Source organism: Physella acuta, unplaced genomic scaffold (assembly GCF_028476545.2).
Source record: "Physella acuta isolate Inbredline_101_S28 unplaced genomic scaffold, ASM2847654v3 ptg000291l, whole genome shotgun sequence".
Taxonomy (NCBI): Eukaryota; Metazoa; Mollusca; class Gastropoda; family Physidae; genus Physella; species Physella acuta.
The window spans coordinates 1,340,318-1,354,324 of NW_026731810.1; the positions used below are offsets into that span (position 1 = coordinate 1,340,318).

The window sequence follows — 14,007 nt, forward strand, 5'->3', positions numbered from 1 at the left end:
GTCTTTTTCTATAGAGACAAGATTGATTATTTTATTTAATCAAGTTTCTGTTTTCAATTTCTTAAGTTGATATAATTTGTCGAACTGTCTAAATATTGTAAAGTTGAATGTTGTCATGTGCTGATATATACATCTTGTTGAGTTGAATGTTGTCTTGTGTTGTTCAGTTAGTGTATACTTGAATGTCTTTCTGCTGATTCAGAGAAGCTGCAAGCTGAGCTAGAGGAACAGAACAAGAACGAGATGGAAGCTCTTAAGCTAAAGCATGGCAATGAGGTCAGAGCTGCCAGGATGGAGCTGGAGAGGGCTGTGGAGATCTCAAAGCAAAAGGTGAGCTTAGGTTGTATAAAAGGTGAGCTTAGGTTGTATAAATGGTGAGCTTAGGTTGTATAAAAGGTGAGCTTAGACTATTACAAAAGGTGAGCTTAGGTTGTACAAGAATTTTCTGGTACTTGCTCTATGTACTCTGATTGTGATATGCCCTGTGAGTGATATGCCTTATGTGTGATATGCCCTGATAGTGTTGTGCCCTGTGAGTTATGTACCCTGTAAGTGATGTGCCCTGTTGGACATATGCGCTGTGAATGTTATGCCCTGTGTGAGATGTGCCTTATGCCTGATGTAATTAATGTGTGACATTCCCTGGTATAATTGTGCCCTGTGTGTAATCTGCCACGTGAGTGTTAGCCCTGTGTCACACCAGTATTTTTGTTGTATGGCATGTTCTTTCATGAAATATCGCAAGAATCTAAAATAACACTAATGATGATAATAATTATTACATAATAAAAGTACATCATTACGAAAAACTATCTAAATTTACACCAAAGATGGTCATAATTATAGCCCTTACCACGTAATATTATTGTAGCCAAATAAAATAATAATTACTTCAAATATTTTTCACAGCTACGTCAGGGCATTATAAAATAATAATTTAAAAAGCCAAAAAAGCACGCACTTTTTCTTTTAACTGACATGTCACTATTAAATTTGACACGTCACTCTAATCGCCTGTCCCCAGACACGTGACACATTACTCCCCCTGATCAAACTATTTACACGGGACGAAAATAGTTACACGAAAGGGACGCAACTACACTTGCTAAGCGGCATCCAGAAAATAAACAATTAAAATCGCCATGATATAATTATATTTTTTCCCCTTCCAAATAACTGTTAATAAAGTGCATAATTAATTTTTTTTAAGTGTATTTAATTACATAATAATTGGCACCTGCAGCAAACGTGAGTACGTGTTTCCGTTCACACCTCACCTTATCTCTTTGGGTGAATCGTTCTTTCACCTGGGTCATCCATATAGCGGGGTCATCCATATAGCGGTGTCATCCATATAGCGGGGTCATCCATGCAAGGGGGTCATCCATACAATGGGGTCATCCATAAAATGGGGTCATCCATATAGCGGGGTCATCCATACAATGGGGTCATCCATACAGGCAGGGTTGTTCGATTTGGCGCCCTGGGCTATCATGTGAGCGCTATTCTGCATAATTTTGTTTTTAACAGTGCGATAGACTATGGGTAAGAAAGGTTACTATAGTCTTTAAGTGAATCAAATCCGGGCGTCCTCCGGCACCCCGACAGGGTGCTATTTGGCGCCCCGACATGGTGCTATTTGGCGCCCCGGGCCTACCCGTGTTTGCTATGGTACCTACGTTCGCGTGTTGGACTTTTTACATCAGTGGTCAGCGAGTTTTCTGACTTTGTTTGTGTTGTAGAATCGACTGAACTAGTTGCTCCTAACCTTTGACTCCCCAGGACAAAGATGCACTAGTTAGTTATCTGACTGCCTGTTTGTTTAGATCAGGGGTCTCCAAACTACGGCCCGCGGGCCGGATGCGGCCCGCGAAGTCCTCTCATCCGGCCCGCGGAGATCTTTTTGTCCAAGGAAAAATCGTTTGTTGGTGATGGCTGAGGAACTTTGTCCAGAAAAATAAAAGACATACCTGAAAGAAACTGGCCCCCGAACTGAAATTTGATAGTTAAAGCGGCCCTCGGACTGAAAAGTTTGGAGACCCCTGGATGAATCCACTGAACTAGTTGCCCCTAACCTTTGACTCCCCAGGACAAAGACCACCAGATGCAGCTGGAGGAGCTGAAGACAGAGATTGGGTACAGAGAGCAACACATCAAGAACCTCCAGGACCAGCTGACCAAGGTGCAGGAGCAGATCAGCAAACTCAAGCAGGAGATTGACACCAAGGTGCTGGAGATCAAACAAACACAGAAACAAGCCAGTCAGCAGCTCAAGTAAGTTGTTGGTGTTTCTTTATCTGTTGACTCTGTAATCATGTAGAATGTAAACACCTACATGTGATCTTCAGAAATAGCTTGTGAATTTGTCATCTTAAAGCATGGACCACAGAACATTGGCTTATATTATATCAGTGGCGTTGGTGGGTAGAGTGGTCGAGTTTGTAGCCTCACCAACCCCCACATTGACTCCTGTAAAATGACGACAAAAAGAAAAGCATGATTTGTATTTGTTTGTATAGATTGTTAAAGTAAAGAGATAATGCAAACATTGAATATTGAAATTAGAAGAATAACTTGGTACAGAGGGTAAATTCTACTTATGATTGCATTGCTTTTTTAAAAAAATGTACTTATATATTAGTAAATAAGTCAGAAAAATAAAGTCTGCCTCTACAGGTTAGTATCTGCACAACTGGGTATAAAGTACGCCTACATGAATGTTTACTTCAGTGGCCAAAATTTTTAACTCATTTAACAAACTTGAATCACTTAACTTAATCCTTTTAGTCCACTGAGAAGCAAATGACTGCAGCTACACCTCTCCACCCAACTCTATTTTGTGCAGCTCTGTAGTTTAGCCCATGTAAACTCCACATCCCTTGCTTCTCCTTCCACAGTCCTAAGGATTGTTTAGACCAACCAACTTTCCTTATCCTCTTTTTGTCATGTAACAAAACCAACTTGAACTCCTAGGATCCAAGAGGACAAACTCAACCGTGAGAACCAGACAGCCATAAACAACCTGACAGCTGACCATCTGAGGGAACAGCAGGACATGTTGGCCCAGTTTAATGCTGCCCAGGCCATGCTGAAGGATAAAATTTCTGCTCTACAAATTGAGTGAGTTTATAGGCTACCTGCTCTACAGAATGTGAGTTTTATCTCATCTATGTATAGCTGCCCTACAAATTAAGTGAGTTTTATCTCATCTAAGTATATCTGCCCTGCATATTGAGTTTTATCTCATCTAAGTATATCTGCCCTACATATTGAGTTATATCTCATCTAAGTATATCTGCCCTGCATATTGAGTTTTATCTCATCTAAGTATATCTGCCCTACACATTGAGTGAGTTTTATCTCATCTAAGTATATCTGCCCTGCATATTGAGTTTTATCTCATCTAAGTATATCTGCCCTGCATATTGAGTTTTATCTCATCTAAGTATATCTGCCCTGCATATTGAGTTTTATCTCATCTAAGTATATCTGCCCTACACATTGAGTGAGTTTTATCTCATCTAAGTATATCTGCCCTGCATATTGAGTTTTATCTCATCTAAGTATATCTGCCCTGCATATTGAGTTTTATCTCATCTAAGTATATCTGCCCTACACATTGAGTGAGTTTTATCTCATCTAAGTATATCTGCCCTGCATATTGAGTTTTATCTCATCTAAGTATATCTGCCCTGCATATTGAGTTTTATCTCATCTAAGTATATCTGCCCTACAAATTGAATAAGTTATATATGTATCATATCTAAGATTGTCATCAAAACTCCTCCAATTAGAGAGAATAAATTAGCATAAAAATGATTTTTTAAAAATGTTAAACCAATTAGTCTGTCTCAGCTTACAATATAACTAGTTTCAAATTATTTGCATAGGCTTACTTTTAAATCTTCATTTTGCTTTAAGAAAAAATTCTGCTATATGGTGTAGCTTTATTTTGTTTTTGAGATAAAAACCCTCTCTGTGGTGTAGCCTTATATTGTTTTTGAGGCGTAGCGACTCTTCCCAGGGACAAACTTTCGATTTGCACCCCCCCCCCCCACTCAAATTTGTCTCTATATATTTTACTTTTTTTTGCCTTGGTGTCACCCCACTAAATGGTGTCACCCGGTGCGGTCCGCACCCCCCCCCCCCTCGCTACGCCTCTGCTGTATGGTGTAGCCTTATATTGTATTTGACATACGTTCCTACCATATGGTGTAGCCTAATATTGTATCTGACATACGTTCCTACCATATGGTGTAGCCTTATATTGTATTTGACATACGTTCCTACCATATGGTGTAGCCTTACATTGTATCTGACATACGTTCCTACCATACGGTGCAGGTTGCAAGAAGCCAGAGATCGTTATGACAGAAGGGAGTCCAGACCTGAGGACTTGGAGCTGATTGACTCGTTAAGATCTGAAGTGTCAGAACGGGAAATTAGAATCAAAGACCTCATTGTGAGTTGACTAAGTCTTTTGTTATTTTCATTGTCTTTGGTCATTTTCATTGACTTTTGTTATATTCATTGACTTGTGCTATATTCATTGTCTTTTGTTATATTCATTGACTTTTGTTATATTCATTGACTTGTGCTATATTCATTGTCTTTTGTTATATTCATTGACTTGTGCTATATTCATTGTCTTTTGTTATATTCATTGACTTTTGTTATATTCATTGACTGTTGTTATATTCATTGTCTTTTGTTATATTCATTGACTTGTGCTATATTCATTTTCTTTTGTTATATTCATTGACTTTTGTTATATTCATTGACTTTTGTTATATCCATTAACTTGTGCTATATTCATTGACTTTTGTTATATTCATTAACTTGTGTTATATTCATTGACTTGTGTTATATTCATTGACTTTTGTTATATCCATTGTCTTTTGTTATATTCATTGACTTTTGTTATATCCATTGTCTTTTGTTATATTCATTGACTTTTGTTATATTCATTGACTTGTGCTATATTCATTGTCTTTTGTTATATTCATTGACTTTTGTTATATTCATTGACTTTTGTTATATCCATTAACTTGTGCTATATTCATTGACTTTTGTTATATTCATTAACTTGTGTTATATTCATTGACTTGTGTTATATTCATTGTCTTTTGTTATATTCATTGACTTTTGTTATATTCATTGACTTTTGTTATATCCATTAACTTGTGCTATATTCATTGTCTTTTGTTATATTCATTGACTTTTGTTATATTCATTGACTTTTGTTATATTCATTGTCTTTTGTTATATTCATTGACTTGTGCTATATTCATTGTCTTTTGTTATATTCATTGACTTTTGTTATATTCATTGACTTTTGTTATATCCATTGTCTTTTGTTATATTCATTGACTTTTGTTATATCCATTGTCTTTTGTTATATTCATTGACTTTTGTTATATTCATTGACTTGTGCTATATTCATTGTCTTTTGTTATATTCATTGACTTTTGTTATATTCATTGACTTTTGTTATATCCATTAACTTGTGCTATATTCATTGACTTTTGTTATATTCATTAACTTGTGTTATATTCATTGACTTGTGTTATATTCATTGACTTTTGTTATATCCATTGTCTTTTGTTATATTCATTGACTTTTGTTATATCCATTGTCTTTTGTTATATTCATTGACTTTTGTTATATTCATTGACTTGTGTCATATTCATTGACTTTTGTTATATTCATTAACTTGTGTTATATTCATTGACTTGTGTTATATTCATTGACTTTGTTATATTCATTGACTTGTGTTATATTCATTGACTTTTGTTATATAGATTGACCAGTTGTTATATTGATTGCCTTTTATCTTTTATTTTGTTTCTGGACTTATGTAATGTGTCTTTGTTGTTTTATGACTTTTTGGTAGATCGAAATAGACTAAGCCTTTGGTTTTGCCTCTTGCCTTTAAGGAAATAAACCAAAAGATGTTTACCTTTTCTTTGATCCCTAATCAAATGCTTTCATCTTCATCTAGCCTACATTTTAAAGACTTTTTTACAGTGTTAGCTAAACCTTTAGTGATTGGCTAGATAAGTCACATGTTCTAAACACAAGACAGGAAGTGGGGGGTGGGATGGGAAATACATGGACCACAGAAAATTTGCTTTACTATCTACAAGTGTTTATTTTCTATACTCACTCAAACACTTGATGTTAGCACCTTTATATAGATAGACAGCACACTGACAATAGGTTTTCTAAACTTGTTCAAGTTATCAACAATAATTTCAAAACATTCAGTGCATCTTTGTTTTATGCTGTTGTTGATTGTGTAACCATGGTAACCATGTAGCTGATCCCATAACTCCCCAGGATGAGAAGAGGTTTTACCAGCTTGAGCTAGTGAACAGAGAAACTAATTTCAACAAGGTTTTTAATGCCTCGCCCAATGTAGGGGTTCTCAACCCTTTCCAGAAGGTAGGTCTAAACCATTGTACTCTCTAAACAAGTATGTCTACCTTTAATTTATTATTAAAATTTTCATTAATTAGACAAGTTAATAAATACATATCTTTGAACATTTTTCTGCATATGTAAATTAATGTTATAAATGCTATGTAAACTAACATATATTAAGTTCAGAGGCGTAGCGAGGGGGGGGCGGGGCGGGTGGTCCGGACCGCACCGGGTGACACCATTTAGGGGGGTGACACCAAGGCAAAAAATAGACAATATATAGAGAAAAACTTGAGGTGGAGGGGTGCAAATCGAAAACTTGAGGGGGGAAGGTGCAAATCAAAAGTTTGAGGGGGGGTGGTGCAGATCGAAAATTTGAAAGTTTGTCGCCGGGAAGGATTGCTACGCCTCTAGGGGGTGACACCATTAAGTGCCGCACCGGTTGACACCCGACCTCGCTACGCCACTGATTAAGTTTACACATACATATCTCTAAATACTTTTCTAAATATTTAAAAAGATCCTTTAACTGATGATTGGCTTATAGCCTATGGGCCTAATTATAAAAAAAAACTGATTAACTCTGAGGCCTAACAATACAATGACCTATTAGTTCAGAGCTGAAACCATTAATAACAATACAATGACTTTAACTAATAAAACAATGGCCTGTTCGCTCATACAAAGTATACATGTTTAAAAAATAAATTTTCAGCCTAAAAAGAAAGGAGAAAAGACGGCTGGAGTTCAAAGGTTAGATCCTCTACCTGGCTCTCCTCTTCATGATGGGAAACTGAACCCCACAAAACCCTTACCACAACCCAACTTTACAAAGTTCTCTAGATAAAAACCTGCCCAGTGATCTCATAGTTTAACGCCCCACGTGAGAAGGTGTAGGATACATTTTAGATAAAAGAGCCTGAATAATTCTGAGAGTTTATGTTTTATTGTGTGAGATCCAAGTGGGAGAGCTAAATAGCTGATAAAGTTGGTTTGGAGGTGAGACAATATTAAACTTCACTGTTGAAGAGGTAGGTGATAAAGTTGGAATAAAATAATGCTAAAATATAGTGTGTGGAGATATGATTTGTGTGTTAATCTAAAACATGAAATGTAAGGTTGAGTCATTTATAGAGCCAAATGTGGCTCCAGGGCTGCAGGCAGTCAACCACTGGGCTAGAGAGAATGCTTGAAGCATAAAAGAAACTAGAAATATACAAATATTGCAACCAAGGCAAAAAATATTTAGATTGAACAGCCACACCCCACCCACCACAGATGGAACAGCTACACCCCACCCATCTCTGATGGAACAGCCACACCCCACCCATCACAGATTAAACAGCCACACCCACCCACCACAGATGGAACAAGCATACCCCACCCACCACACAGTATAAAAAACTGCTTTCCTTTATAGGCTTTTCCTTCTAAGCAGCATTGATTAGCTTAAAAATGTGAAATAATCATTCAGTTAATCTTTTCAAAGCAGATCTGATGCCCAGTGATGTTGATGATTTTTTTCTTATTATTACAAAGCATTACAGCGTTAATATATTAACACTATAATTATTTTTATTTATTTATCAGACCCATTTCTATGAAGTAAAAATTGTCAAAATTTCAATCAAAGATTTTTATTTACATTCTTGTATAGCTATATGTCATTTGATAATGGTGTTTTTACATGTAAAATGATGTTACTTATTGAATGTAGTCATATTTTAAAATATGTTTTATACTTTTAAAACTGTTCTCTCTTTATGTAATGACAAAATTAAGTTCAAAGTGAAAAATTAAAAGGCTTCATTGTTTTTTCAATAATCTTTTTATTTGGCCCATGGTACTTCAAACAATTATTAAAAACCCTTTGTTTAATTTGTAATCAATTAATTTTGTTAATTCATTAAAGATGCCCTGTGTTTTAAGTACATGATTTACATTATATTTTGTCCTATATAACCTGATGTGGCTAATGCAGTGTGTGTGTAGATTCCTAAAGATGTACTGCATGCCTTTTAATTAATCTTGTCATTACTTGAATGAGATTATAACTTTGGTGAAAGTTGGATTGTGCTGTAGTTTTTCCTGACCAGTGGTATGCTTGAAACTTGGATTGTGCTGTTTTTTCTGACCAGTAGTATGCTTGAAACTTTTGTGCTGTAGTTTTTCCTGACCAGTGGTATGCTTGAAACTTGGATTGTGCTGTTTTTTCTGACCAGTAGTATGCTTGAAACTTTTGTGCTGTAGTTTTTCCTGACCAGTGGTATGCTTGAAACTTGGATTGGATTGTGTTGTGCTTGAATTTGATTTGGTATGAATACAACTGTTGACTGCTGCTTCCATTATACTTCCATTCTGTTGATTCAGTGTGAGCAAACTGCTGTTTTAAGTATAAATTATACTGTAGTATTTTAAGTAATGTATACTCATGTCACTATGTCTTATAAAGTATTTTATGTAAAGTATACTGCTGTATTTTAATAAAATTTGAATTCCTATTTATATAAAGTATACTGCTATTTTTGTCAAAAATTGTTTTGCTGTTTATGTAAAACATACTACTCTTTCTGTCAAAAATTGTATTATTTATATCTAGTATACTGCGGTTTCTGAAGAAATTGTATTGCTGTATTATATAACTATTATGACTGTTTCTTTCTATAACAAATAAAATAATGACTCAATACTGCTGAACTTAGCACCAAAATAAACTGTTTATTTTTCATGGGTGAAGAAAGTTTTATTAAACAGATCATCTGTAGGCCTATAGAAAAATTATTTGTTCACTGTTTGGGGGAGTGCTGGGGTGAATTATCTTCTTTGACCCCCACTTTCTTTTTCTATGTCTTGTTGAATTGTATTGTTAAGCTTCATTTAATAAACATGTTATGGAGCATCAAGTATATTTTTTTATAAATTAACTTAAAGGAGTATTGCCAGAAAAAAATGTAAATAAAAATATTTTTTTTTACTGCTGGACTGTTCTGTGTAGAGCTCTCCAATTAGCTGTGATAAAACATATGTGGTAACATAACTATGCATTGAAATCTTGAGAGTCTTTGAAAATGTTACTGGAACATTTGGTTTAGAGTAAAACATTAAAACTTCTTGTACAAATTTTACATGTAGTTTGTTGTTACAGTAAGTTTATTAAATTTCATTTACATTTTTTTTAATGTTCATATCTTTTGCATTTAATTAAGTTTTAAAAAATACATTTCTGATATTTGATGTAGATAAAAAAAATAAAAGACTAAAATTCGTATGTCCTATTAATGCTTCTCTAAATTCTAATGCCGTTTTATTTTTGACTTAACCAAAGTTTTGATTTTATAAATGTTACTTTCCCATATTTATACTATGACTTTAAAAAATGTGTATATGTTAATCTCTAATGGGTTTTATAATTTGGTGAGATGTACGTGTACATTAATTATTCCTGTCTCAACCATTCATAATTCTACAAGAGGTTCTCAAGCTATAACTCTGGTCACCTGTACACAAACTGTCCATTGTACACAATTTGTACTGATATGATCTTGTGTACACGATTGTTTCAACTGTAGAACTTTATTCAATCATACTGATAGGGCCCAGTAGTGGTAAAAACAATTGAATTCAAACATCATTTACCTTTTATGTTCTTGTTAGTTTGATAACTTATTTTAAATGTTTACTTTGTCATATTTCTCAATATAAGTAAGCTTTGGACCTCAGAAATATGATCTTCGATATTTCAAAAATATTTCCTTTGTAGCTCATTTCAAATTGTATTTTAAAAAACTATAACCCATGTAACAGTAACTCATTTCAATTGTTATAAAAACTATTATAAAAATAATGGTTGCTACAATTATATTTTCTATTAGCCCTACTTTTATGAGCATGCTAAGTTAGACTATCAGAGTGCTAGTCTAGCTAGAGAGCACGATCAGTATCAAGTTTGAAGTTGTGCTAAGACTAGTGTACACTATCAAATAATGTTTTAAGGTGTGTTGTAAATGAAACAAATCTGGATTGAATAAAGCTTGGAAATGAACATGTGATGTATTGATATTTTTTTCACCTATGAAAATGTGTGCATAATCTACCTAAAAAGGGCTTAAAAAATAGTGGCTACAAATTAAAACTAATCAATGAATACTATATAGAAAATTTTGCCCACAGAAATTAATGTGCTTGGAAAATCTATGAACTGGTAATAAACATCAATTAACAAACCAGTTGCTTAACATAAACTTTTAAATGATTTATAATCGGTTGATTTTTATGGTGGGTTTTGTTTTATGTTGTGTTTGGTTTGATATTGTGTTTTATGGTTTTTTGTTTTATATAGTGTTTGGTTTTATGTTAAGTTTGATTTTATGGCGTGTTTTGTTTTATGTTGTATTTGGTTTAATGTTGTGTTTGGTTTTATGTTGTGTTTGGTTTTATGCTGTGTTTGGTTTTATGCTGTGTTTGGTTTTATGTTGTGTTTGCATATTATTGAAATGACCAGTATAGACAGTGCAGAGATCAAGCCCATAATATGTTGGAAGACTGAAAATATTAAACTATGTTGGGCACGTTATAGACAGATGTTAGTGCAAACAAGCTAATAGATTGAATTCTAAGTTAAATTATTCTTATAGTAGGTTGGTTGTCGTAATGTCAATGTGTAGACGTTTTTTTTTAAAATACTTTTATTTTCAATTTAAAATAATTTCATCAACACTGTTTAAGTATTTACAAAAACCAAGTTTAACCATGGCGTTTTAAATGGGATACAGAAATAAATGTTTGGATAATTCAGTGATAGGGGACCCGGGTAGAGATGATGCGTATCTTTAGTGTTTAAAAACATGTTTGTAGGTTTCTGTTGGATTCGAGATATGTGGGGGGGGGGGGGGGGGGGGGGTTAAACGCAAGTAGGCAATGTGTAGAAAATGTATGATTTATAAATTTTTCATCATTTTAATATTATTTACGGATGGACCTTCTGATTGATTTCAAGTGCATTGTGCTTTGTTTTATATTAAATTACTTTTTTTTTAAATCTTGTGTTCGAGTTAAAATAAATAGTCTGTATTATAAAACTCAATGAATATATTCTTCAGATAAACATATAATATTTTGTAAAATAAATTGAATGCAGTTATTTTATAGCATTTAAAAAGTATTTTCTCATACTAAATAAAATTTAAAGGTGTGATTAAATACATGTACGGAGCTGTATTAAAGAGTGTCATTACTTCCCTTACATTTGATCGCTGCACTTAAATTCTTTCAACAATTCGAACGCGAAATAATTAGCGCAATTTCCATTCTGGAGAATTGCGTTTATTAACGCGTCATTTCTGGGAATGGATGGATGGATGGATGAATGAATGTATGGATGAATGTGTGTCCGGGCTTTAAGTCGTATCTCCTCCTCAACGAAGCAATATCGATGACTAGTTCCAAAAGCAATTATGTTAAGCAAGTTACGAGAATGAGCATAGGCCATAAAAATTCCGGGTTTCTTTCATGTATTTCCCGGAAAAGCCAAAAAACCTCGAACAAATGCAGTTTTTGGCCCATATCTCGGCAACCAGACCACTTAGCGACTTGAAACATGTACCAATCGATTCCTGCCATAATTTAGAACAATATTGCCGAAGAAAGTTTTCAAAAATATCCTCTCGTTTAGTCACAAATTTTAAAATTACATAAACACCAACAAACCGATCGTTCTTCTAGCTTGAACGCATCCCAGCATTATACGTCAGAGCTATTTTTAGATAACATAAGGAAATTGCGCATTAATGTCACTAGACTTTTTAATTAACTTGTTTTTTTTATCATGAATAAAAAATAGGCTGTGTTATTTTTGTGTAGAGTGCTGCTACGATTTGTTCTGTTGTGTTTTGGATTTGTTTTGTATGATGTGCAATTTTGTATTATGTTGTGTGTTCCATCCTCTTATAAACATATAAACACCTCACACCCCCACATACGTATTGGCTTTTAATTTCCACCCCCCCCCCCCCCCCCCACTTGCTGATCTGTTACGCCATTGTGGAGGAATGTAACTTAGTGACGTAATTTTATGAGCGAAAGAGCGGTTCTAGCTTTTTCCGTAACCTCTCATGATAATGTGGTAAGGGGAAGGGGGGGGGGAGAGGCTTTAGATAAAACCTAAACAAGGGCCTCGTCTCATCTTGATTAACGACTTTCCCGTTTATTTCCGTCCCACCCTGCACATTCCAGCGTACGGTCACGGTAACCTCCTCAGACACTTCGCTAATTAGACAGCAATTTAATACAGCAATACTTGTTCATATATTCTTGTATCAAACGTTTTAATGAAAGGCACATTGAAATGATGTTGATAACTAGACAACGATACCATGCAGAGGATAGTCTCCCCTTGCTTTCATTACATTACCATTCAAAACAGTGTTTCTTCCAGTCTTTTTTTTCTCCGGGGGGGGGGGGGGGTGGTGTGTGGGGCACTTGAAATTTTCGGGGGTGGGGGGCGGTAGACTTTCTTCGGGGGGGGGGGGCGGACACTGTTAAAAGTATATATTTTCTATATAAATTTCTTTTCTTTCGGGGGAGGGAGGGGGCGGTAGAATTACCTGGAAGAAACTCTGATTCAAAATGAGTTCATTTTTCTTTCAGGCGAAGGATGAATTGAAATAAACACCACCTCTTCTTTTAATGTTCGCAAACATACCACCCCACCCACCCTTCTTTCCCAATGCCTCCACATAATGAACCTTCCACCTGTTCATTACGTGTAAACACTGTTATTAAACTGCATTAAAAAAAAGAACTAATCAATAACAAAAAAATACTCTATTAATTAAAAACCACTCGTGTTTTTGCTAATTAATTATTCATCAAAAATGATTCCATTCTGGTTGCCTTGCTACAAGTCCGGTTTCAACTGCCTGTTTTTATGGTCACGTGGGAATACAACCCCACCCAACCCCTCTTTTCAAAACAGTTATCACTTTACAGGAAGTAATTTTGTAGTGAGATAGAGATTAACAAAAGCAATCGTTTAAGTGGTGTATTTAAAGACAGAAGGCGCTACAAAACTCTCGCGTCTTGTACAATTGTTATTCTTCTTTTACTATATTTCGCTAAATTGTGTCGTGCATACTTTATGTATTACATAACTTCACAGCAATCACAATAGTATGTTTTTCTTTTGATAAATCATGGTCGTGGACCGCCGTGGTCTAGTCAATAAAGCTAATGTCTAAAAAAGTCCCTTTTTTCGAACCCCAGGCAGATGAGACTCGCTAGAAGTGTTTCTTCCAGACTTTTTTTCCGGGTGGGGGGGAGCACTTGATATTTTCATGGGGAGGGGGGCGGACATTGATAAAAGTATATATTTTCTATATAAATTATAAATTTCCATTTTGTTCGGGGGGGGGGGGGGGGTGTAGACTTTCTTCGGGGGAGGGGGGGACCTGCCCACCCCCCCCCCCCCGAAGAGATGCCTGGAAGAAACACCGCTCGCTAGCTGGGGACAGCAACCCATCTAGAGAGTAAACTCTCAAACAATTAATGCCTCTGACAAAGACTATGGAAGCAAATCTGTAAAAAAAA

At 35.1% G+C, this 14,007-nt stretch overlaps 1 protein-coding gene across 1 annotated transcript in view; it reads left to right on the top strand.

Annotated features, from left to right (window-relative positions):
- LOC131939744 (protein FAM184A-like) overlaps positions 1 to 7,464 on the top strand; it is a 74,872-nt gene extending 67,408 nt beyond the window's left edge. Inside the window, exons 13-18 of the mRNA XM_059298227.1 lie at positions 203 to 330; positions 2,090 to 2,274; positions 2,974 to 3,120; positions 4,345 to 4,462; positions 6,340 to 6,444; positions 7,139 to 7,464. Coding sequence (XP_059154210.1) covers positions 203 to 330; positions 2,090 to 2,274; positions 2,974 to 3,120; positions 4,345 to 4,462; positions 6,340 to 6,444; positions 7,139 to 7,270 — 815 coding nt within the window. The 3' untranslated portion in view covers positions 7,271 to 7,464. The remainder of the gene's footprint in view (positions 1 to 202; positions 331 to 2,089; positions 2,275 to 2,973; positions 3,121 to 4,344; positions 4,463 to 6,339; positions 6,445 to 7,138) is intronic.
- Positions 7,465 to 14,007: the final 6,543 nt, after the last annotated feature.